The sequence below is a fragment of the Xenopus laevis genome, chromosome 9_10L (genome assembly GCF_017654675.1).
Source record: "Xenopus laevis strain J_2021 chromosome 9_10L, Xenopus_laevis_v10.1, whole genome shotgun sequence".
NCBI lineage: Eukaryota > Metazoa > Chordata > Amphibia > Anura > Pipidae > Xenopus > Xenopus laevis.
Window position 1 is genome coordinate 3021917 of NC_054387.1, and position 27318 is coordinate 3049234.

The 27318-nt window shown below is 44.8% G+C and overlaps 1 protein-coding gene across 1 annotated transcript; it reads left to right on the top strand.

The window, feature by feature from the left end:
• The first annotated feature begins 625 nt into the window (after window positions 1-625).
• mllt6.L (MLLT6, PHD finger containing L homeolog) lies at window positions 626-27067 on the top strand. Its single transcript, XM_018234746.2, is given in 22 exon segments — window positions 626-709; window positions 711-782; window positions 784-910; window positions 7335-7414; window positions 7526-7580; window positions 9382-9491; window positions 9585-9688; window positions 10912-11020; window positions 12196-12297; window positions 12644-12739; window positions 13980-14106; window positions 14302-14745; window positions 20868-21016; window positions 21457-21559; window positions 21673-21739; window positions 22177-22304; window positions 23459-23620; window positions 23704-23765; window positions 24089-24420; window positions 24563-24638; window positions 25350-25559; window positions 26858-27067. Coding segments are annotated over 22 exon segments (2826 nt in total). The 5' UTR covers window positions 626-640; the 3' UTR covers window positions 26900-27067.
• Window positions 27068-27318: the final 251 nt, after the last annotated feature.

The window sequence follows — 27318 nt, forward strand, 5'->3', positions numbered from 1 at the left end:
TCTCCAGTGAAAGATCCCCAGTATATACTTTACTTGCTTATTAATATTAAATAATTAATTGTGAAGGGGGTAAATACTGCCCCCATAGCCCAAAATAATTTTCAGTACTTTTTACTAATACTTCTATTTAGGCCTCTCCTATTCCAGTCTCTTATTGAAATCAATGCATGGTTGCTAGGGGAATGTGGACCCTAACAACCAGATTACTGGATTTGCAAACTGGAGAGCTGCTGAATAAAAAGCTAAATAAGTCAAAATACTAATCTTTCTATTCAGGCCTCTCCCATTCATATTCCAGTCTCTTATGGAAATCAGAGCATGGTTGCTAGGGGAATTTGGACCTTAGCAACCAGATGGATGTAACTGCAAACTGGAGAGCTGCTGAATAAAAAGCTAAATAAGTCAAAATAATAAAATGGAAATGAAATGCAAGTTGTCTGAGAATATCACTCGCTACATCATACTAAGAGTTAATTTAAAGGGGAACAACCAAAACAAGGGAACGCACAGACACATTATTACCTTGGTGACACGGGAACAGCGACATCTGGTGGCGACTGCGAGGAATCTTTTCACCTGCCGATGCACAGCGAGGCTATAGATTCCCACTGCGCACGCGTAAAGCAATGACAGCCGACGCATGCGCCTCACCGTGTGTGCGCTCAACCTCGATTTGCCAGCGCCGGTGCATGCGCAGTGTCTTTGTTTCCCCCAGGTTGTGTGGAGCGGGTGACGCATGCGTAGTGGCCCCGGCTGGTCGGCCGCCCGGCCCCGGGAGAGATTCGGTGGCTCCATGGGAGGATGAAGGAGATGGTTGGAGGCTGCTGCGTGTGCTCGGACGAGAGGGGCTGGGCCGAAAACCCGCTTGTCTACTGCGACGGGCACGGCTGTAACGTGGCGGTGCATCAAGGTGAGCGGGGGGAGGGGCTAACTGACAGCAGCAGCCGCACTACAACTCCCAGCATCCTCTGTGGCTCACAACTAGTATTCCTGATACTTTGTTTCACCAGTCAGAGAAACAGCTCGGCTCAGCCATTCGGTTATATCATATACTGTAATACACTTGTACATATAAACTGTATATACACTGTACTCATATACACTATACACTATATATATATACTATATATACACATATACATAGAAACCATATACACACTATACTCATATACACTATACACTATACATATACACTTTACATTGTTCACTATACACATACACTATACACATACACTATACACATACACTATACACATACACTATACACATACACTGTACACATACACTATACACATACACTATACACTATACACATACACTATACATATACACTATACACATACACTATACACATACACTATACATATACACTATACACATACACTATACACATACACTATACATATACATATACACTATACACTATACACTATACACATACACTATACACATACACTATACATATACACTATACACTATACACATACACTATACACATACACTATACATATACACTATACATATACACTATACATAAACATAGTCCATATGGGCCCTGACATTCTCCCTTTGATAGAGGTGTGTGTAACCTTAGTGATGTGCATTTGTGCTCCACTAACAACAGCAGCAGCAGCAGCAGCATAGGGCCCTGGGCATCACTTATATCTGTATAAATCTATATTTATCTGTATATAGCTTGTCCCTGTCAGCTCTTAGTGTTCTCTTTATTATACACACTATCACTTGCCTCATTCTCTCTACTGTATCTGTGATACTGTCATTTACTGTCACTTGTTTATTGTCATTTACTGTCACTTGTACTGAGGCCGTGTCACATCCAGGAGCCCCAGTTACCTGTGTGAACAGACACATAGAGTTCAATGCTACAAGTTTTTTCAGACTGTCAGGCCGTATACTATGTAGCTGCCTCTCGGCATTCATAGTACCAGCAGATATTGCACTCGTGATGAATTCTGCTTCTGGGAAATGGCCAAAGCACAGGGGAAGTGATTATATATATATATATATATATATAAAGGGGAAGTTATTCTATATGGGGAAGCATAGTATTTGTCGGGGGAAGCATAGAGGAAATGATTATATATAATGGGGAAGCGTAAAAGAGTATATATAATGGGGGGAGGAAATGATTATATATATAATGGGGAAGAGGAAACGATTATATAATGGGGAAAAGGAAATGATTATATATAATGGGGAAGAGGAAATGATTATATATAATGGGGAAGAGGAAACGAGTATATATAATGGAGAAGAGGAAATGAGTATATATAATGGGGAAGAGGAAATGATTATATATAATGGGGAAGAGGAAATGATTATATATAATGGGGAAGAGGAAATGATTATATATAATGGGGAAGAGGAAATGATTATATATAATGGGGAAGAGGAAATGATTATATATAATGGGGAAGAGAAATGATTATATATAATGGGGAAGAGGAGATGATTATATATAATGGGGAAGAGGAAACGATTATATATAATGGGGAAGAGGAAATGATTATATATATATATAATGAGGAAGAGGAAACGATTATTTATATATAATGGGGAAGAGGAAACGATTATATATAATGGGGAAGAGGAAATGATTATATATAATGGGGAAGAGGAAATGAGTATATATAATGGGGAAGAGGAAATGAGTATTTATAATGGGGAAGAGAAAATGAGTATATATAATGTGGAAGAGGAAATGATTATATATAATGGGGAAGAGGAAATGATTATATATAATGGGGAAGAGGAAATGAGTATATATAATGGGGAAGAGGAAATGATTATATATAATAGGGAAGAGGAAATTAGTATATATAATGGGGAAGAGGAAACGATTATATATAATGGGGTAGAGGAAATGGTTATATATAATGGGGAAGAGGAAATCAGTATATATAATGGGGAAGAGGAAATGATTATATATAATGGGGAAGAGGAAATGATTATATATAATGGGGTAGAGGAAATGATTATATATAATGGGGAAGAGGAAATGATTATATATAATGGGGAAGAGGAAATGATTATATATAATGGGGTAGAGGAAATGATTATATATAATGGGGAAGCATAGGCGAAATGATTATATATGGTGGGGAAGAAGAAGAAGTTATTGGTAATTATATAATGGGTAATGCAGAAAGAGGCCAAAACTTGCCAGCAGCTGAGTGTTGTAGTTCAGTAGGTGTTTGTCGTGGCAATGACATATACATTGTACAATTGCAAGTATTCTCTCCCCTTTTGTCAGTGTTCATTGAATAGATTCCTCGCCCGGCTGGGCTGTGCCTTTCCATTCACCCCCCTCACCTCTGAGCTGCAAACTCCACTCTGTATTCTGGGGGCTTTCACTTTCATTGTCTCCAATTATTCACCTTCTTATTTCTTTGTCCTGCAGCATTGGGTCAATCACTCTAGCAGCCACACTGGATTTGGGACAAAAAATTAAAAAAAGATTTGTAAAACAAACAGTAAAGATCTCACCCCCCACAGAATCAACAATGTTGCTAGGATGTCTTCCCCTAGCAACCATAGTAAATCTTATACACTGTACCAGTTTTTGGAAAATCAGCTAATCTAATGCCTGCAAGGGCAAGTCAACCCAGAAATAAACATTTGCCTGATAAAAGAAAACAAAATTCTAAGCAACTTTCCAATATCAGAGCTTTGGTAAAAACAACTGCTATAGAATTTGCTTAAAGGGGTTGTTCACCTTTAAATGAACTATTAGTGTGATGTAGAGAGTTGCAATTGGTCTTCATTTTTTATTATTTATGTTTTTTTTTTAGTTATTTAGGTTTTTATTCAGCAGCTCTCCCGTTTGTAGTTTCAGCCGTCTGGTTGCTATGCTCCAAATTCCCCTAGCAACCATGCATTGATTTGAATAAGAGACTGGAATATGAATAGGAAAGATGAGGAATAGAAAGTAGCAATAACAATACATTTGTAACCTTAAAGGGCATTTGTTTTTTAGATGGGGTCAGTGACCCCTCATTTGAAAGCTGGAAAGAGTCAGGCAAATTATTCAAAAAATTATAGAAAATAATAAATGAAGTCCAATTGAAAATTTGCTTAGAATTAGCCATTCTATAACGTTATCTTCGAGGGGAAGCACCCCTTTAACTCCTGCTTTTTTACTTTTTTGAAACATTGTTGTAAAAGTCTGACTTCCCCAGCAGCAAAGACGGGTCTGTTAATCGGAAGGTACATTGTATCGACTTTCTGATGAGAACAGAAAGGGACGATCGGTGCTTTTAAAGGAGACTGCCCCTTTATTGGAGCTCCCTATAGATGGTCTCTGGTCCCTGTCTGTGTTTCAAATGAGGGGTGGGCGTGTCCTAACGGTCCTTGCCAGAAACACAGTAGGAGGGGGGACAGCCAATCACAGCCCTGCAGTCACTCAAGCACAGACAGGCTTCAGTTCCCTATCAGGTCCTGCTAGCTGCTGATTGGTTCCTGTCCTACAGTGCAGGGAGCTGAGTGCACAGCCTGGGAATTCAGGGAGCAGCAAGTGGAAGAGAAGGGAGGGATTATTAGGGGTTTTGCAGAAATATTCAATAAATCAGTCTGAAAGACTACTTTTTGAAGCACAATTCTTCTATATCTAAATGAGTATAATGCACTGATACATTCTTATTTTTTAGACAAAATGTCTCCTTTGATTGCAATACAAACAACTTACAAACCATACACAATAATTGCAAAGTTAATGGTGTTGACATTCTCTTTAAGACTCGTCTTGGACATGATACGTATTAGGGATGCACCGAATTCAGGGTTCAGCCTTTTTCAGCAGGATTCGGCCGAATCCTTGTGCCTTGCCGAACCGAATCCGAATTTGCATATGTAAATTAGGGGCGTGCACAAAAGAATAATTTTTCCACTTTTTCCTTTCCTGGCCCTAATTTGCATATGCAAATTTGGATTCGGATTAAGTTCAGTATTCGGCCGAATCATTTCACCAAGGATTTGGGCTGAATCCCAAATAGTGCATTCGGTGCATCCCTAATACGTATATGTATATACATGCGTGTACATTCATTTTCCCTGTGCCCAGAGATGGGATGCATCGCATGTAGGGTTTATGGGGGTGCCCTGCTGGGCCAGTTGTGAGAAAGTGAGTGTAGCTGTTGGGCGGGGGCCCCAGAATGACCCCTATAGATAAAGTTTGGGTTATTTGTAGACGAGGGGTGTGTAAGTGCGAGGGCTGTGGTACGGGTGCAGAGATGGGAGATAAGACTTGTGCTTGATGTAGAGACGGGTTTCTCTTAAATGCGGATGTGGCCTTTGTCTTCTGCTCACTTTGTGTCTGATTCACGTGTGAGTGTGAGGATATCGACATGCCAGGAAACCAGACGTGGGTGTGAGATCTGGGGCTGTCAGGTGTGTCAGTCACTTTGGTGGCTCCCTATATATATATATATATATATATATATATACATTTAATACACAAAAGCCTTGAATATCTTGTCAATTATATAGTGAATAAAGTACCCCCTCTTGTAAAATATAAGGATATTATAAGTTACCGAGGAGTTTCATGACCATATAAAAGTACGAGGCCGAAGGCCGAGTGTTTATATACAGGTCATGGAACTCCGAGGTAACTTCTAATATCCTCATATTTTACAACTGGGGGTACTTTATTTATTATAATACACAAGTTTCAATGAGTCATGTGACAGAAATGACATCAGAACTCACCGTTTATAACTGATGACATCAGAACTCACCGTTTATTACTGATGACATCAGGGGGCCCATTTACTTAGCTCGAGTGAAGGAATAGAATAAAAAAAACTTAGAATTTCGAATGTTTTTTTTTTGGCACCTTCGACTACAACTTCGAATCGAACGATTCAAACTAAAAATCGTTCGACTTTTCGACCATTCGATAGTCGAAGTACTGTCTCTTTAAAAAAAACTTCGACCCCCTAGTTCGCCACCTAAAACCTACCGAGGTGCCATGTTAGCCTATGGGGAAGGTCCCCATAGGCTTTCAATCAATTTTTTGGCCGAAGAAAAATCGTTCGATCGATCGATTTTCGTTCGATCGAACTATATACGGTAAATCCTTCGACTTCGATATTCGAAGTCGAAGGATTTACATTTGGCAGTCGAATATTGAGGGTTAATTAACCCTCGATATTCGACCCTATGTAAATCTGCCCCTAGAACTCACCATTTAGAAGGATATAATTTACAGGATATTCAAGGCTTTTGTGTATTATATTATATGTATTAACGGTGACTAGTGATGTCATCGATTATAAACGTTGAGTTCTGATGTCATTTCTGTCACATGACTCACTAAAACTTGTGTATTATAATAAATAAAGTAGCCAAGCTATATAAGGGGAAGAAGCACACCTATTCACACAGGGGATTAAGCCTTCATCTTGTTTATTGCAGACATTGTGGCACAAGCTTTCGGGGACCAACCTCTTCCTCAGGTGCAAATACCCCATAAAGTGCCCCTTTTTGGAAAATACAAGGATATTAGAAGTCACCTCAGATTTCCATGACCTGTATAGAAAAACTCGGCCTTGTGTTTTTATATGGTCATGAAACTCCTCTGTGACTTATAATATCCTTATGTTTTACAAGAGGGGCTACTTTATTCTCTCTCTCTCTCTCTCTCTCTCTCTTTTATTGTGAGCCTGTGATTAAGGTGGTTATTTATCAAAGTTCGAATGCCAAAAAATCAAAAAATTTGAGTTTTCTTTTACTACAAAATCCAAATTTTTAGTGAAAAAAAAACTTGAATTTTTTTCGGGATTTATTCAACCCCCCCGAGGGTGTTAAAAGTCAGAATCAAAAAGAACTCCAGTTCATGTAGAAGTCATGATAGGCCTCTCCTATTCATATTCCAGTCTGTTATTTAAATCAGTGCATGGTTGCTAGGGGAATTTGGACCCTAACAACCAGATGGCTGAAATTACAAACTGGAGAGCAGAATAAAAAGCTAAACAAGTCAAAAACCACAAATAATAATAAATGAAAACCAATTACAAATTGTCTCAGAATATCCCTCTCTGTATCCTACTGACAGTTATTTCAAAGGTGAACAACCCCTATAAAAGAGGTGACTCTGGAACCATTATGGGGGGTTGATTTCTAAGTGACCCCCTTCGCTAATCACCTGTTATTTTCAGAAATAAAAATCCCTGCCCTGTTTTCAATGAGCCATCTATCCGTGCAATCGGCATGGCAGCTTCTTTCTGTCTCCTGATGTGAAGGCTGGGAATCATTGATATAACTGGTCTTATTCTTATTTAATAATCACAGGGGGGTTTGTGCTTTTCTTTCAGCCTGCTATGGAATTGTACAGGTGCCCTCTGGTCCCTGGTTCTGCCGTAAATGTGAGTCGCAGGAGAGAGCCGCCCGGGTGGTGAGTGTTTCTTTACATTGTACACAAATATATCTCATTCATATGGGACTGTAATGATGTGTTCCTCCTGGGAAATCATCCAGACATCTTGGCTTTCTCCCTCTTTCCTAGAGATGCGATTTGTGCCCACATAAAGACGGGGCGCTGAAGAGAACGGACAACGGAGGTAAGCTCATTGGCTGCTGAGTTCAAAGGGGCGCTTCACCTTTACGTTAAAGGGATCCTGTCATCAGAAAACATGTTTTATTCAAAACACATCATTTAATAGCGCTGCTCCAGCAGAATTCTGCACTGAAATCCATTTCTCAAAAGAGCAAACAGATTTTTTTATATTCAATTTTGAAATCTGACATGGGGCTAGACATTTTGTCAATTTCCCAGCTGCCCCTGGTCATGTGACTTGTGCCTGCACTTTAGGAGAGAAATGCTTTCTGGCAGGCTGCTGTTTTTCCTTCTCAATGTAACTGAATGTGTCTCAGTGGGACCTGGATTTTACTATTGAGTGTTGTTCTTAGATCTACCAGGCAGCTGTTATCTTGTGTTAGGGAGCTGCTATCTGGTTACCTTCCCATTGTTCTTTTGTTTGGCTTCTGGGGGGAAAAGGGAGGGGGTGATATCACTCCAACTTGCAGTACAGCAGTAAAGAGTGACTGAAGTTTATCAGAGCACAAGTCACATGACTGGGGGCAGCTGGGAAATTGACAATATGTCTAGCCCCATGTCAGATTTCAAAATTGAATATAAAAAAATCTGTTTGCTCTTTTGAGAAATGGATTTCAGTGCAGAATTCTGCTGGAGCAGCACTATTAACTGATTCATTTGAAAAAAAAAATCTTTTCCCATGACAGTATCCCTTTAACTTAAAGGGGTGGTTCGCCTTAAAGTTAATTTTCAGTATGTTATAGAATGACCAATTCCAAGCAACTTTTCAATTGTTCTTTATTATTTATAGTTTTTATTTATTTACCTTTTTCTTCTGACTCTTTCCAGCTTTTAAATAGGGGGTCACTGACCCATCTAAAAACAAATGCTCTGTAAGGCTTCACGTTGTATTGTTATTGCTACTTTGTATGACTCCTCTTTCTATTCAGGTCTCTCCTATTCATATTCCAGTCTCTTATTTATATCAGTGCATGGTTGTTAGGTTAATTAGGACCCTAGCAACCAGCTTGCTGAACCTGGAGAGCTATTGAAAAAAAAGCTAAATAACTCAAAAATAGTAATGAACAGAAACCACTATTTGGCTTTGGCTGAACCCCCGAATTCTTAGTGAAAGATTCGGCCAAATACCTAATCCTAATTTGCATATGCAAAAATGGAAAACATTCTTCTTTTGTGATGAAAAGTCATGTGATTTCCCAACCCACCCCTAATTTACATATGCAAATTCGGATTTGGTTCGGCCAGGCACAAGGATTCGGCCAAATCCCGAACTGAATCCTGGATACAGTGAATCCCTAATTAAAAAAACAAAAATGATAAAAAATGAAAACCAATAGCAAATTGTCTCAGAATATCCCTCTCTACTTTGTACTTAAAATTAACTAAAGATGAACAACCCCTTTAAAGGTGAACCCCACCTTTAAGCATCTTATCAATTTTCACTTTTTTTTTTAACTATTTGCCTTCTTTTTTGGGGGGTCTGACCCCATCTAGACAACAAATGCTCTCTCTCTACAAGTGTATCGTTATTGCTACTTTTTATTACTTTCTATTCAGGCCTCTCCTATTCCAGTCTCTTATTCATATACAGTGCTTGGTTGCTAGGGTCATTTGGACCCTAGCAACCCGGCGGCTGAAACTGGAGAGCTGCTGAATAAAAAGCTAAATAAGTCAAAAACCACAAATGATAAAAAATGAAAACCAATTGCAAATTGTCTCAGAATATCCCTCTCTGGATCATACTAAAAGGAGAGTAATAAATGTTGTTATGTTTCTCCAGTAACTTGTGTTTGTGTTACTCCCAGGTTGGGCGCATGTTGTGTGCGCCCTCTATATCCCAGAGGTCCAGTTTGCCAATGTTCTGACCATGGAGCCCATTGTGCTGCAGTATGTGCCACACGATCGCTATAGTAAGGTACATTTCCCCTTTAAAATATCCCCTCCCTCCACTCCTATACTGTGTCTCCCCTCACACCGGATCCAACGTCTGTCTGTCTGTCCTCCTTAGACCTGCTACATCTGTGAGGATCAGGGAAGGGAGAGCAGAGCAGCGTCTGGGGCCTGTATGACCTGCAACAAACATGGCTGCCGGCAAGCCTTCCATGTGACATGGTGAGATGAACAATTTTTACTGTTGGTGGGGTGGTTTGTGAAGGTGGAGATAGGGGATATGGGGGGGATTATCCTGCTCCATGGGATATATAGGGAGTATGTAGAGGGAGGAGGAGCATGCTGTAAGAAGGTGGAGCCTCGTGCGGAGCATTGGTGCTTATGGGTCTATTAAAGGAGAAGGAAAGCTACAGAGGCAGTTTATTGCCAATAGATAAGCCACAATAGTACAAGCTATAACACTATATTTATTCTGTATAAAGCTTTACCATACCTGAGTAACCAGCTCTAGCAGCTCTCTGTTTGTTTAGGATAGCAGCTGCCATATTAGCTTGTTGTGACATCACTTCCTGCGTCTCTCCCTGCTCACTCATAGCTCTGGGCTCAGATTACAACGGGGAGGAGGAAGAGAGGAGCAAACTGAGCATGCTCAAGCCCTAGCCCTGGAGGTTTAAGCTGAAAACAGTTAGTCTGATACAGAAGCCCATGAGTACACAATAGAAGGAAAGAAATGTGCTGTTTCTTTTGACAGAGGACTCAGAGCAGCATTACTTTGAGGGGTTACTGTTGTATTTATATAGACCATTCTGATAAAGCTCACTTACTTTTAGCCTTTCCTTCTCCTTTAAAGGGGATGCTCACTTTCCAAACACTTTTTCAGTCTAGTTATTTTCAGATTTTTCTCTAAAAATAAGGACTTTTTTTCAATTGCTTTCCATTTTGTTTACAGTTTTTCCAAAATCCAAGTTAAAAGTTGAATGTTTGAGTCTGGCAGCTCAGTAATTCAGGTGCAGACTCTGAACTGTTACAATTTTGCTACAATTAGTTGGTACATTTAGTTGATCCATTTCTCAGCAGCATCTCTGGAGTATTAGTAACTATTGTATCAAGTCTAACAGCTGCCTGTAATGAAACCCAGGAATTCTGCTCAGCAGGGACAAAGATAACAAATGTATCAACTAAATGTATCAATTTGGAACAGTTTACAGGGTCGGCGACCCCCACTCTCCCAGAGCTGCTTTAGAAAGTACTTCAATATTAGAAAAACAGTCGCACATAGAAAATAGAAAGTAATTGGAAAACGTCTTTATTTCTGGGGAACAATCTGAAACCAACTGAACTGAAAAAAGTGTTGGAAGGTGAACAACAATTTGGCTTTTGCATGTGAGATTATGAAAGGGGAAGTGTTTGTCTGTAATATGGATCCCCCCTGCTGTCTATGTCAGTGCTCAGATGGCCGGGCTGCTGTGCGAAGAAGAAGCTCAAGAGGTGGATAATGTCAAATATATCGGATACTGCAAATACCATTTTAACAAGATGGTGCGAGACCCGCAGGTATGTGCTCCCCCCCCCCAAACTGTCACCAATTCCCATTTTCTCTTGTGGAACCGGGGGCCTCACATATTCTGTTGATACATATATTCTATTGATACATATATCACATAACATCTTATTCTATTGATACACATTCTATTGATACATATATTCTATTGATACATATATCACATAATAACATCTTACTCTATTGATACATATATTCTATTGATACATATATCACATAATAACATCTTATACTATTGATACACATATTCTGTTGATACATATATTACATAATGACATCTTACTCTATTGATACACATATTCTATTGATACATATATCACATAACATCTTATTCTATTGATACACATTCTATTGATACATATATCACATAATAACATCTTACTCTATTGATACATATATTCTATTGATACATATATTCTGTTGATACATATATTACATAATGACATCTTATTCTATTGATACATATATTGTATTGATACATATATCACATAATGACATCTTATTCTATTGATACAGATATCATAGATACTCTGAGTTAGTCAGTGACTATAAGGGGGGCCACATGGGACATAACTGTTCAGTGAGTTTGTAATTGATCCTCAGCATTTAGCTCAGATTCAAAAGCAACATTTATGGCCCATGTGACTCCCCCCTCAAGCCACTGATTGGTGATTACCTGGTAACCAATCAGTGGAAAGCAAGAGAGCTGAAAAGCAGGAAGTAGTGTTCTGGCTATTATGTTAGACATAAACTCGCTCCAGCCTTTATAAATTACATTTTTGGCTAACTAAATATATTAGATACATTTTTTATTTTGCACAGCCTATCTATTTACCCAGATTTTATTTTTACACTGAACTGTTCCTTTAAAGGCAGGCTCCAGCCATGTGGGAAGTTGAGCAACCTGACTCAGACAGCATTGCCCCCAAGTTTGCCTGGGGTGCTCCTGGTAAATTTAAGAGCCATTTCATAAATTTTTACAACAGGATTTCAGCTCTAATGTACTAAATCACTCCACTCCAACCCAGAAGGCACATCAGGACTGAGAGTGAAAATAGGCCTTGGCATTTCAAATACTCAGTAACTGTGCATCTTGTTGCAACCCCTTTCCCTCTCATTGGTCTGATAATATGTGGCTTATGTTTCTTTTTTTTGTCCCATTAATTAGAAGGTCTCCCGACTTCCTTGTCCGTTTGTCCCAGGCCGATGCAGTCGCTCGGGGTCCCCCTCCCTGGATAAATCCCTCCTGTTTAGAGAGAGACAGAAAAAGGTGTGTATGAAATTATATTTTCGGCAAGAGCCGTACAATGACAGGATCCAATCCATTGGCTTCATACTCAACTGCACATTTGTATACGGCTGTGTCCTGTGCAATTGCCATTCAAAACAGTAGCTCACCTTAAGATGGAGACATATACATTCTAAAATAAAAGTTTGCAATTAACATTGCCTGCCCTTTGCTTTATATGAGCAGATACGTTTCTTCGGTTTGTCTGTGAGCGCTGATACACTACAGTGCGATCTTTTCATACAACATCCCTCCTCTGTTTTTTTCTGTTTATTGGTGCATTGCTTCTGCTTTGTACTGGAATGATATTGTTGTCTCTTTCTTACAGAGTCACAAAGATAAGGAGCGAGTAAAGCACCGCAAGCACCACGATTCCCCCGGCCACTTAACTGTTCCCTCGCTGCTGCCTGTACCGGCCGAGAAGGTGCCAGTGTTGATTGATTTGTTTGCTAGTGTCGCTTAACTCCTTGACTTCATCTTATTTTGAATACACACAGCTAGTCCTGTTCTCTGTGCAACACTTATTCCTTGGGGGCTTAACAACTTTTCATTGCTTGCTCCAGCACACGCCATTTCTTGCTTGGCTGATTCATCACATGCACCCCTTTCTTGGATGATTCCAGAGCACAGCACACTTACCTTGGCTGCTCCTACTTGCACCATTTCTTCTTCCAAGACACCACTCCATCCTGGGCTGCACCAGTACACACCACTTCATGTTGAGCTGCTTCACACATAACATTTCATCCTAAGCTGCTCCAGCACCCACAATTCCATCCTGGACTGCTCCAACACACACCACTGCATTTTGAGTTGCCTCAGCACCCACAAGTCCAGCCTGGGCTGCTCCAACACCCACAACTCCATCCTGGGCTGCTCCAACACCCACAACTCCATCCTGAGCTGCTCCAACACCCACAACTCCATCCTGGGCTGCTCCAACACCCACAACTCCATCCTGGGCTGCTCCAACACCCACAACTCCATCCTGGGCTGCTTCAACGCTCACAACTCAATCCTGGGTTGCTCCAGCACCCACAACTCCATCCTGGGCTGCTCCAACACCAAGAACTCCATCCTGGGCTGCTCCAACACCCATCACTCCATCCTGGGCTGCTCCAGCACACATCACTCCATCCTGGGCTGCTCCAGCACACATCACTCTATTCTGGGCTGCTCCAGCACACACAACTCCATCCTGGGCTGCTCCAACACCCAGAACTACATCCTGGGCTGCTCCAACCCCCACAACTCCATGCTTGGCTGCTCCCACACCCTGAACTGCTCCATCACCCACTGCTTCTTCCTTAATTGCTTCAGCTCCTGTCCCACTCTGCCAGTGTCGGACTGGCATACCATTATACTATACTATACTATACTATTATACCTCCTCTCCTCACTCAACCTCTTTATTCTCCTAGTCTCTTTTCTCTACATACTATACTCTATTCTTCCATTATTAATCCTCTTTATTCCCATAAAGAAATAGGGAATTAACATGAAATAGGCCAAAAGGTTAGAAGCAGGAGGGCCCAGTGACACCTTGGCCTACCAGGACTTTTCCTGGTGTCGGATCCCAGTGGGCCAGTTCAACACTGCACTCTGCTTCTTCCTCAGGTCACAGCTGTTTTCATTTGATCGTTTCTTCATTTATTCCCAAACAGCATGAGACAAGTACAGACAGCCCAGAGGTCATGAGATCAGAAGTGAAAGTAAAAAAACCATCAAGCCACAAAGGTCGCAAAACCGGTGGAAAAGGGTTAGCTGGAACTGGAGGGCCCCTTCCTTCAGGTAACTCCCCAGACTTTTTCCTCCCAGCAAAAAGTAACCCACATATGACTCCCTCCTACTCCAGGCTAAGTAGCAATGACTCTTTCAACCCTGTGTTCATATCTTCTGCCACATATTTTTCTTTTGTTTCTGACATTAATGTTATATCAGTTAGTGCGGCTGTGTCCGCTGCTTATACCTGATCTCAACCCACAGGTAGTAGTGCCTCTTCTACTCCGGACCTCATCACCTTTCCTAAGCTGGAGGAACAGGATGAGGAAGAAGAGGAAGAGGATGATGACGAGGAAAGAGGAGGTCCTTCCAAACAAACGCCTACATCACCCCCAGAACTGACTTTCTCTAGCTTTGGATCCATAATGCGCTTCTCCACTGACCCCAGCCCAAACCCTCGCACATGGGATCCAACTCCAGGGGAACATCGACCACAGAAGTGGAGCAGGGAAGCAGCAGAAGGACCTAGGGAGAAAAAACACAAGGGAAACAAGAAGGGCAGCAGACATGGTCCCGGTCGGCCTCGAGGGAGCAAAAATAATCCTTCTCACAGCACCGCACCCCCCACCCTAACTGCTCCACCTCGGCACTATACCCACCACTCCTCTCTGCACAGTGTCAGCCTCGAGTCCCCTCTGCTCTCCTCCGGTAAAGGGCGGCTCTGTGTATGTGTGCCTGCATACAGCGTGTGGGTATATGTGCTTATTCCTGAATGCATTTGTCACTCTCTCTCTCTCTCTCTCTCTCTCTCTGTCTCTCTCTCTCTCTCTCTCTCTCTCTCTCTCTCTCTCTCTCCGAATGGGCTGCGACTGCTAATAGATTTGTCCTGCTATGTCTGTATTCAAACTTTGTTTCTCTGTCGTCTCAAGGGGGACACAGGGACAGATGGGGGTTAAGCTCCACCCTCTAGGAGGCAGGACACTTAGAATAAAAAAGAAAGGGGCGTGCCAAGACCATGGCTTAACCCAACCTAGTAATAAACCATTCAGTTTTTAAGTGTCCTGCTTCCAAGGAGGATGGACAAATTCATCTCAAGAATTATTTTGCCAGGATACTGGCAAATGAGGTGTTCATCAGGAACAGGGTTACCTGTATCCTTTGTGGTGTGCCTCCTACGTGGGATGCCCACCGGAGTCACTATCTAGCTTAAGCTATACCGACTTGTCTTCCAGGCATTCCTGCATTCCGTGATGGGAGAGCAGAGGGCCTAACCGGTGCGGCTAAAAATGTGAGTATGACCCTTCTGTCTAATGGGTTTCTCTATGCTGGCTCTCCTCCCCCTTATCAGGAACTCTGTCTTGCTTGACAGACGCCTTCTCTATACCTCCCCTCTGTTTGCACTGCTCCCTGCGGTTTCCACCGCTATTTTCATTCTAAGGCGCACCATGCCTGCCTCGTGGTGCGGTGAAAAAGAGAGACGCGCCGTGCGTTCCAGCGCCATGCGTTCCAGCCCCATGCGTTCCGGCGCCATTTTGTTTTTTTTTGCGCTCTGGGTGGAACGCATGGCTAGGCGCGCTTTTTAGGAGGCGTTAACTTCCTCCGACTTCCTCCGACTCCTCTCACTCTGCCTACTCCTCGCATCAGAGCACTTCAGGGAGGATTCTTCAGGGGGACCACAGCGCAGCGGACTAGCTCTCCCTACAGGACGCGCATAGGTTAACCCTTCGGTTACCAGATTATAGCGCATTGCAGCCCTTGTTTTTTCTGACTCAAAGCAGAATTTCTACAACCATTCAGCAGGTACCACAGACACTGCTTCAATGGCAGAGGGTAAGTCAGGGGGACTTTTCCCAAGGGCTGGGGGGAGAGCACCAGCAAAAGCAGCAGCACAGATTACCTATTTAGCCTGCAAAAAATGCCAGACCAAAATCCAAGGAGGTCAAGGGGAGCCCCTCTGCAAATCTTGCAAAAAGGGGTTGTCTTCCGCTTCTGCCACGGTTGCCAATCCTGATCTTAGTGGCAACACTTCCCCGGCGGCCCCTTCTGGGTCCCCCAATCCAGAGGTTTCTCTTCCAGATCCCTCTCCTGGACCCTCTACGGAACCTCCAGCCCCTCTTTGGGCGCTTCAGCTTTCCCAGTCCTTAGCTTCTTTGCAGAATCTCCCTTCCATTGCAGATACTCTGGGTAAAGCTCTTGCCAAACTGGACCACAAATCCAGCGGCAAGCGCAAGAGATCAGAGAAGTCTAAGGGGCACTCTAGTGTCCAGACCCCGTCTGAGGACTCTGCTTCAGGAGGGGAATCCTCTCATTCCGAAGGTGAACTTCTCCCTTCCGAAGTTTCTTCGGAAGCAGGGGAGGACAGTGAGGAGACCGCGGGCCGCGATGTTCAGCATGACATTGACCGTATTATTCAAGGGGTCATTGAGGTCCTTAAGGTCTCTCCTTCCTCGGAACAACAGTCTCAGACGTCCAGCCTGTTCAAGAGACAACACAAGTCTTCTCTCTGTTTTCCTTCCCATGAACAACTTATCAACATTGTTCAAGACGAGTGGAATTTCCCTGAACGGAAATTTCAGGCTTCTCGGAAATTTTCGAAGTCCTATCCCTTTACTAGGGATCTGGTGGACAGGTGGTCAATGCCTCCGACTGTGGACGCCCCGGTTTCCAGACTGTCTAAATCCACGACGTTACCCGTTACCGACGCGGCAGCCTTTAAGGATCCATCTGACAGACGTCTTGAGGGTTTCCTTAAAGCGGTCTACTCTTCCGCAGGGTCGACCCTTCGCCCTGTTCTAGCGTCAGCCTGGGTGGCCAGAGCCATCCAGGCATGGGCTGAATCTCTCTTCTCCGATATTCAGGACGGCGTTCCCAGGGCCGACCTTATCGAATCCGTGCGTTCTATAGCAGAGGCATCCGCCTATCTGTCAGACGCCACCCTCGATACCGCACAGATCACAGCGCGTACCTCAGCTCTAGCTGTAGCGGCCCGTCGAACCCTGTGGCTTAAGAATTGGGCAGCCGACTCTAGCTCTAAGAAATCCCTTACTTCGCTCCCCTTCAAGGGGCAACGACTGTTTGGTGAGGAACTTGAAAAAATCATTTCTCAGGCCACAGGGGGCAAGAGCACCTTTCTTCCTCAGTCTAAGAACAAGCCTTCCACACAGCCCCGCCGGTCCAGATTTTTTCGGGGTCAATCTACCCGATTTTCTAGAAGATACAGTCCTCCCAGACGCTCCAATTTTCGCTCCAAACAAGCAGACAAGGGACGTCCTTCATGGAAGACTAACAAATTCCACAACAAGACTTCTGCCGACAAGTCTGCCTCAGGCTGACGGGGCACCCCCTCCGGAATCGCGGCAGTCCTTAGGGGGCAGACTACTGCAATTCCGGGAGGTCTGGCTCCAGCATTCCTCCGATGCCTGGGTAAACGAGATCATATCAGAGGGTTATCATCTGGATTTCTCTTCTCTCCCTCCTCGGAAGTTCCTCATGTCCAGACTTCCTACCAATTCGGCCAAGGCTCTAGCCTTCCTGGACTGTGTCCACAAGATGGAGCAAAGTGGAGTAATCATCCCAGTGCCTCCTCCAGAGAAATTCTCAGGGTTCTACTCCAATTTGTTTCTGGTTCCCAAACGGGACGGCTCCTTCCGACCGGTGTTGGATCTCAAGTTTCTCAACAAATTCATCAGATCGGTCAAATTCAAAATGGAAACCCTTCGCTCTGTGATACGGGGGATGGAACAAGATCAGTGGATGATGTCCTTGGACATCAAGGATGCCTACCTCCACGTCCCAATTTGGCCACCTCATCACCGGTTCCTGCGGTTCGCCTTCAAGAATCGACATTACCAATTTGTGGCGCTCCCCTTCGGTCTTTCATCAGCCCCCAGGGTCTTCACCAAGCTCATGGCGGTGTCCGCAGCAGCCCTACGTCTCCAGGGCATATCGGTGACGCCTTACTTGGACGATCTGCTCCTGAAGGCCAGGACGAAGGACAAGAGCGAACAGGATCTTCAGAAGGCCGTTTCTCTACTACAGGACTTCGGATGGACCATCAATTGGAAGAAGTCCAATCTCATTCCCAGTCACAGGATGACCTTTCTGGGTCTCGAGTTCAACACTCGTACGCAGAGAGTGAGTCTCCCCTCGGAGAAACAGGAGAAGATCCGAACTCAAGTGCAACTCTTACTTCGGACCGCCAGGCCCACCATTCATCTACTTATGAAGGTTCTAGGACTCATGGTTTCTTCGATCGAAGCGGTCCCCTTCGCACAATTGCATCTTCGTCCGCTTCAATCCAACATTCTGACCACATGGAAAGGGGGACCCTTATCGCAGAGAATCTCACTTCTCAGCTCGACACGGGAGTCTCTCCTTTGGTGGCTCAGACCATCCAGCCTGTCAGAGGGACAGTCCTGGGCGACTCCGGATTGGCTAGTGATAACCACGGATGCCAGCCTTCAGGGCTGGGGAGCAACGTGGGACAGTCGGTCCGCACAAGGTCTATGGTCTCCCGAGGAGTCCAAACTCTCCATCAACATACTGGAGCTAAGGGCGGTAAAACTCTCTCTCCGACACTGGTCACACATCCTCCAGGCCAAGGCTGTTCGGGTGCAGAGCGACAATTCCACAACCGTCGCATACATCAACAGACAGGGTGGAACCCGCAGCAAGGCCGCCTTGGCAGAAGTGCAACAGATTCTACTCTGGGCGGAGGCCAGTTCCGTAAGGCTTTCCGCCATTCACATCCCGGGAGTGGACAACACCAGGGCCGATTTTCTCAGTCGGCACCTCCTAGATTCAGGAGAGTGGGAGCTTCACCCGGAAACATTTGCGGAGATCGTCCGTCATTGGGGGGTTCCCGAGATCGATTTAATGGCGTCCAGAGTCAATCGCAAGGTGCCCAACTTCTTCGCTCGCTCACGCGATCCTCTGGCAGTGGGCATAGATGCCATGACACAGACCTGGCACTTCGACCTCGCCTACGTCTTCCCTCCTCTTCCCATGCTTCCTCGGGTGCTAAAAAAGATCAGGCAGTCTCACGTCACCGCGATCGTGATAGCCCCTTTTTGGCCCCGGAGAACTTGGTTCTCGGATCTTCAGGAGATGTCCGTCGCACAACCTCTGCGGCTGGCTCCGCGGACCGACCTGCTTCTTCAAGGCCCCATTGCTCATCACAATCCGGGCCTCTTCGCTTTGACGGGATGGCTGTTGAGGCCGCCATCTGGAGACGAAAGGGGATAGCGGAAGATGTTATCATCACCATGTTGAAGTCCCGCAAGGCTACTTCTTCCAAGGCCTATCACAGAGTTTGGCGTAACTACTGGACCTGGTGCAGGGAAACCGCCGTCCCCTCGGCTGATTCTTCCTTCATGGACTGTGTCATCCCTCGAGTTTTGTCCTTCCTTCAAAGGGGTTTGCAGTTGGGCCTGAAACTCAGCTCCTTGAAGGTACAGGTGTCAGCTCTCTCGGTGTTGCTTCAATCCCGTTTGGCCTTGGATGACTCAGTCCGTACTTTTCTCCAAGGAGTGGCTCATGTCGCCCCTCCTTTCCGCCCTCCGACTCCGAGTTGGGATCTCAATATTGTTCTGGATGCTCTCTTAGATCCTCCCTTTGAGCCTCTAGCATCAGTTTCCGATGACTGGCTCACTCGGAAGGTGGTTTTTCTTGTGGCGATCTCTTCTGCGAGACGAGTTTCGGAGCTCTGCGCACTATCCTGTGATCCGCCCTTCCTTGTTTTCCACAGAGACAAGGCCGTACTCCGCACGGTTCCGTCATTCCTACCCAAGGTGGTGACGTCCTTTCACATCAACCAGGAGATTGTGGTACCGTCCCTGTGTCCGGATCCCAAGAATGACAAGGAACGAAGACTTCATGGTTTGGATGTAGTCAGAGCGCTCCGGTGGTATCTGGACAGATCCAAGTCCTTCCGCCGTTCACAGTCCCTGTTCGTTCTGCCCACAGGGACTCGGAGGGGCTTGGCTGCGTCCAAGTCTTCTATTGCCCGATGGCTCCGGGAAACCATCGCGAAGGCCTATTTAGCCAAAGGTAAGTCGCCCCCAGAAGGTGTTCGAGCCCACTCTACAAGATCAGTGGGAGCTTCCTGGGCATGGCGCAACTCGGCCTCTTTGGACCAGATCTGCAGAGCGGCTACCTGGTCTTCTGTCCACACATTTACAAAATTCTATTGTCTCGACACGTTTTCTTCGGCCGAAGCCTCCTTTGGTCGTAAGGTGTTGCACTCTGTGGTGCAATAATGTGTCATTGTCTCGCTCCCTCCCTGCTTCTTTTGTTGGGGCTGCTTTGTTAAGTCCCCATCTGTCCCTGTGTCCCCCTTGAGACGACAGAGAAAACAGGATTTTTTGATACTCACCGTTAAATCTGTTTCTCTGTAGTCGATAAGGGGGACACAGGGCTTCCCGCCCTTCAGCGAGTTGGATCTATTGGTCCACAAGTGAAATGTTTTCCTGTTTACCAGTTCTGCAGTTTCTTGTTTATCTTTAGCAGTCGCTTTGGTACTAACTGAATGGTTTATTACTAGGTTGGGTTAAGCCATGGTCTTGGCACGCCCCTTTCTTTTTTATTCTAAGTGTCCTGCCTCCTAGAGGGTGGAGCTTAACCCCCATCTGTCCCTGTGTCCCCCTTATCGACTACAGAGAAACAGATTTAACGGTGAGTATCAAAAAATCCTGTTTTCTGCTGTCTAAGCTACATGTCTTATATGTACTTACTGGATATATACTACACACATACATACATCTAGGCAGGAATCTAGTAATGTGTATATTGGGCTTGGAAAATTTCTTAACCCTATCCTGTACGCTCCTTAGGTATCTACACCAGTAACAAGGACCCCATTTCCATCAGAGCAGCCTGCAGCACCCCTCTGCCGTCAAGCCTTCTGTCTCACCAGAGTTCCCTCCCTCCATACAGCAGAGGCTGCTCAATTGCTCCATCTTCTTCAACCTCAACTACGCAGGTCAGTATTCGGGAGACCTGTTTGCTCCAGCCTGCTGTATTAATCCTGTGTGTGAAAGTTATATATATATATATATATATATATAATATGATACAGTTATGGGGCATGGACAACCAGTGGGCTGTGTTCATGCGGCTCTCCATAGCAGGGCCAGCCGTAACATCAGTGAGAAGATCAGTTGTTGTTCTCCTTAATAAGTTTTGCCTCTTAAAGAACAAGTAACACCATTTTTTTAAAGTTAGAAATTGACCCTACCCGTTTCCACCTACAGATCTTGCAGAAAGTGTATTATGCTTAATGCTTTGTAAAAAAAAACACCATTAGAAAACGCTGCTTCCGGATGTACACTGTCTTTCCCAAAAGGCGAAAAGGCGATCTGGATAGATGAGTGGATTTTTAACTTACTGGTCCTTTAAGTAACCTCTTCCTTTTCTCAACAGGTTTTTTCTCTGGCTGGTTCCACATTCAGTATTCCCTCCTCTCACATATTTGGAAGCCCTCTCTCCATGCCTCCTCTTCTCAGTCAGGCCAAGAGACGCCCAGGTAATGCCAGGCATGGGCCTAGAACTGATTCTAGAACACAGGTGACTGACTGCAGCAATCGCTCTGTTTCTTGCACTTTTTGTAACTTATGGTAAATTTCCTCTTAATTTTAGAACCTGAACTGGAAGACTGCAGCTTTGTCTGTAGGGGGAGTTCCCCCCGAGAAAGCCTGTCCTCTATGTAAGTAGTAAGGCCTCAAATTTAGAGATACTAGAGCAAATATGGCTCCTCCTGTTGAAATGAAAGAGCTTTTACTGGTTAAGGGTTGGGGCAGACAGGCAGATTCGGGGAGATTTAGTTGCCTGGCGACTAATTGCCTCTTCTGCGTGGCGATAATCTCCCCGAACTGCCTTCCGCCTGCTTGAATGAAGAATTGCCTACGCTAATGCACTCGTGGCGCTTCAATTTCTGAAATCGCCCGAAGTTTCAACTCTTAGGGGTTAGATAATATTGTCGCAAGTTGCCTTTTTTGGTCTGAATGAAATAACAGAATCATATTTCTAGCAGGGAATTGTATTAAGTAGCTCCAACATGATCAGATATAGCAAAACTCCTCCTTTATGATAAAGTACCCCCACCATAGATGCCTAAATTGCCTCTTCTTCTTGCCTCTACAGGTCACCCATCAGCAGCCTGCCACCTCTCTTTGATTCGAGCGTCCCCTGCAGTCAGAATGAGAGTGTTCCGCATGCTACGGCCAACCTTGAGCAGCTCCTGGAGAAGCACGGCGAGGCGGGGGTTAACAGTAAGATCTAAATAAAACCAGCTAGGGACGGGGGCACCATTGTTAGCGTGTAGCATGACCGTGTATGATGCATATACTCTGCCTCCTGGTGTCACGTGAATGTGCTGGTGTGTATCATTGTGCTGCACATATACAAACGCTGCCTGAGTGTATCATTGTGCCGCACATATACAAACGCTGCCTGAGTGTATCATTGTGTCGCACATATACAAACGCTGCCTGAGTGTATCATTGTGCTGCACATATACAAACACTGCCTGTGTGTATCATTGTGCCGCACATATACAAACGCTGCCTGAGTGTATCATTGTGCCGCACATATACAAACGCTGCCTGAGTGTATCATTGTGTCGCACATATACAAACGCTGCCTGAGTGTATCATTGTGCCGCACATATACAAACGCTGCCTGAGTGTATCATTGTGCCGCACATATACAAACGCTGCCTGAGTGTATCATTGTGCCGCACATATACAAACGCTGCCTGAGTGTATCATTGTGCCGCACATATACAAACGCTGCCTGAGTGTATCATTGTGTCGCACGTATACAAACGCTGCCTAAGTGTATCATTGTGTCGCACATATACAAACGCTGCCTGAGTGTATCATTGTGCTGCACATATACAAACGCTGCCTGAGTGTATCATTGTGCCGCACATATACAAACGCTGCCTGAGTGTATCATTGTGCCGCACATATACAAATGCTGCCTGAGTGTATCATTGTGCCGCACATATACAAACGCTGCTTGAGTGTATCATTGTGCCGCACATATACAAACGCTGCCTGAGTGTATCATTGTGTTGCACATATACAAACGCTGCCTGAGTGTATTATTGTGCTGCACATATACAAACGCTGCCTGAGTGTATCATTGTGCCGCACATATACAAATGCTGCCTGAGTGTATCATTGTGCCGCACATATACAAACGCTGCCTGAGTGTATCATTGTGCCGCACATATACAAACGCTGCCTGAGTGTATCATTGTGCCGCACATATACAAACGCTGCCTGAGTGTATCATTGTGCTGCACATATACAAACGCTGCCTGAGTGTATCATTGTGCCGCACATATACAAACGCTGCCTGAGTGTATCATTGTGCTGCACATATACAAACGCTGCCTGAGTGTATCATTGTGTTGCAGTTGTAGACATGCTCCAGGCCCTGCACGCTCTGCAGAAGGAGAATCGCTCTCTCCAAGACCAGATCATGACACTGACGGCTCGCAAGGAGAAGCTCCAGCTGCTCAACGTTCAGCTCTCGTGCCCATTCCCCCCAAGCTTGCCCCATTTCAGCACACACCTCGGTAAGCTTGTCTGCAGCACACGTGCATTGTAGTCCCTTTTTATATTAACCCATATAAAGATCTTTTCCCCTATTGTGTTTCAGTGGGCTCCCAAGAGTCTCTCTGCAGTAAAAGTCCAACTTCTAAGGGAAGCTCATCTTCGGAGGTGAGATGGAGAACAGCCGATACTTTAATTAGGGTCATATCATTCGTTTTCATTTCTCTCCCATAGGCAAAGACATATGTGTGAATGTCAAGCTTTTTGTTTCCTCTCTATATTTTCTTTTGCCCATTGGATCTTCCATTATACTCTTCTGCCGCTACTAAGACATTCTACATACAACAGCTCCTCTAGTGGTCAGAAATAATGTTCCTTGCCACTCCTTTAAATCTCACGTGCCCATTGAAAACTGTTCCATAACTCTAGTATAATTCCTCTTATCTTTTCCCAGTTTCCCTCACCAATTCCTTATTTCTTCACCTCTGTAGGATCCACATTCAGGCTGCCCCAGCAGAAGTAGCTCCTGTTTGTCTTTGCACAGCACCCCTCCTCCTCCTCCTCCTCCTCCTCCAGGTCCTCTGAGCCAGACGGGCACCCAGCTTTCATCTCTAGGGGCAGAGCAGCTCATGACTGGACTGGCCCGAGCTTCTGCCACTTCCACACTTGCAGCCTTTCCATTCCTAGGGGCATTGTCGGGCAGCCCAGGAACCCTCACATTGAATGGCATTCTGGGAGCTGTAAATGGAGGTCTACAAGGGGCCTCGGGCCAGTCCCAGAATCCTTTGCTCAGTGGCACTGCCAGTGCACAGATACCAGCCAGGTAAGCATTGCAGAATTACCTAAGGAAGTGGGAAAGAGAAATGGAGTCACCCACCCATCTTGCCATTTTTGCACCCCATATAATCACCCCACCCCCTTGTCCTTCACACCTGCCTTCCTTAGTTTTCATTTGTCTCCTGCAGTTTTGCCAACCTGAACTCCCTGTCAGAGCAGCAACGACACCTCGTCCAGCAGATCACGTCTGCACATCTTTCCACGGTACAGACACCTTAATATATTTCATTATAATACACAAAAGCCATGAATATCCTGTAAATTATATCCTTATAAACAGTGAGTTCTGATGTCATCAGTTATAAACAGTGAGTAGTGATGTCATTTCTGTCACATGACTCACTGAAACTTGTGTATTATAATAAATAAAGTACCCCCAGTTGCAAAATATGAGGATATTAGAAGTTACCTCGGAGTTCCATGACCTGTATAAAAACACTCAGCCTTCGGCCTCGTACTTTTATATGGTCATGAAACTCCTCGGTAACTTATAATATCCTTATATTTTACAAGAGGGGCTACTTTATTCACTATATACAACAGTAATGGGCAGCTACAGCATATATATTCCCTAGGGAGGCACAGAATCCAGGATTCGGTTCGGGATTTGCCTTTTTCACCAGGATTCGGCTTCGGCCGAATCCTTCTGCCTGGACGTCCCAAATCGAAATCCTAATTTGCATATGCAAATTATGGGCAGGAGGGAAATTGCGTGACTTTTTGTCACAAGACAAGGAAGTTAAATGTTTTCAACTTCCCACCCCTAATTTCCATATGCAAATTGGGATTCAGATTCTGTTCGATATTCGGCCAAATCTTTTGCAAAGGATTCAGGGGTTCGGCCGAATCCAAAGTAGTGGATTCAGTGCATCCCTAATATTCCCATATGGTAAAGCTGTTTGTCTGTCCCTTTAGGAACAACAGAGCATCTTGTATCAGCTGGTCCAGCACATCCAGCAGAGGAGGGACTTGCAGCGCCTAATGACATCACCACCTGCCCCGCCCTTGCTTCCTGTGACATCAACTTGCACTGCAATGTCATCATCACCTGCTCCACCTGTTCTCACTGCACAGGCCCCCCCCTTCCTGGGGTCCCCAGTTGAGGGGGGGGTATCGAAAACAGCAGTAAGTTTTTAGGCCATGGAGAACCTTTCTTGTTGTTAAAGGGGAAGGAAACCTAGTCGGCGCAAACCCCCCCACCCCCCCTCCCGTTTGTTGCCCCCTCCTCCCCCCTGGCCTACCCGTCCCGCTGGGCAAATGCCCCTAACTTGTTACTTACCCTTCTGCGCAGGTCCAGTCCAGGGAGTTCTTCGACGACATCTTCTTCCACGCGATCTTCTTCCTGCTGTGAACGGCGTTTTGGCGCATGCGCAGTAGGAGCATTTCGCCGGTACGGATCTACTGCGCATGCGCCAAAAGTCAAGCGCATGCGCAGTAGATCGTACCGGCGAACTGATCCTACTGCGCATGCGCCGTTCACAGCAGGAAGAAGATCGCGTGGAAGAAGATGTCGTCTGTGAACTCCCTGGACTGGACCTGCGCAGAAGGGTAAGTAACAAGTTAGGGGCATTTGCCCAGCGGGACGGGTAGGCCAGGGGGGAGGAGGGAGGGGGGGCAGCAAACGGGAGGGGGTTGGATGGTTTGTGCTGACTAGGTTTCCTTCCCCTTTAAAGGGGTGGTTCACCTTTAAGTTGACTAAGTATGTTATACAATGGGCAATTCTAAGCAACTTTTCAATTGATCTTCATTATTTATTGTTTTTAAATTATTTGCCATTTTCTTTTGGCACTTTACGGCTCTAAAATGGGGGTCACTGACCCCACCTGATGAACAAATGTTCTGTAAGGTTACAAATGTATTGCTACTTTTTATTATTACTATTTTTATTCAGGCCTCTCCTAATCATATAACAGCCTCTTATTCAAATCAATGCATGGTTGCTAAGTTAATCTGGACCCCAGCAACCAGCTTGCTAAAACAGCTGATTGGAGAGGTGCTGAATAAAACGCTAAAATAACTCAAAAACCACAAATAATAAAAAATGAAAACCAAATGGAAATTGACTCAAAAAAAAAAGGTGAACAACCCCTTTAATACCATTATTTTGATTTATGGAGAAGCGTTTATATCTTTGTCATGTGACCCACGTAGGCTTCCTTTCGTGTTTTACGTCGTTGATAAATAGGGCGGGATCAGTTGGAGTACTAAGAATCCAAAGCCTATATAATGATAAAAAATTGCTGTCAATTTCTACCCCTCTTTGGCTTTGGTTCTGTATTCGGCTGAATCTGTACCTGGGGATCCTGCTGAACCCAGAAAAGGAGGGTGTAGTTGATCCCTAATATTGACATTCCCCCAGCTCTGAAATTGACATGTGCCTCTGTTTATGTTTATTGACCCCTGTGCTCCATTTTGTTTCCTAGAGAGCGGCTGAGAAGACTCCCACCAACCACGACAAAAGCTAAACCAAAGTCCCTGGCACTGGCCGACACCCATAGGACCCCCCTCGCTGCAGGAGAGTGGAGCTCTGCCCGTGGCACCAGGAAAAGGGGACACACGAGATCTCGGCGGGACGCAGAATACATAGCGAATATCCCGCCGAGGAATCCGTGTGTATAAAGCGTGTGTATATATTTGTGTGTTTTTACTTGAGTTTCACGCTGAGCAAAATATTTCATTTCCTTCTAAAGGATTTTTCTGGTGCAGAGCACTTTGTTCGCGTCTACACACTGAGTATATGCGGAGCGCTCTGCGTCTCTGTGTGTTTCTATGCTAGAGGATAGCGTGTGTGTTATATATATTATTATATAATACATACACAATAACAGGCAGACTGTTGTGACTCTGACCTTTCTTCTTACCCACAGGAGGTCACAGTCGCCCT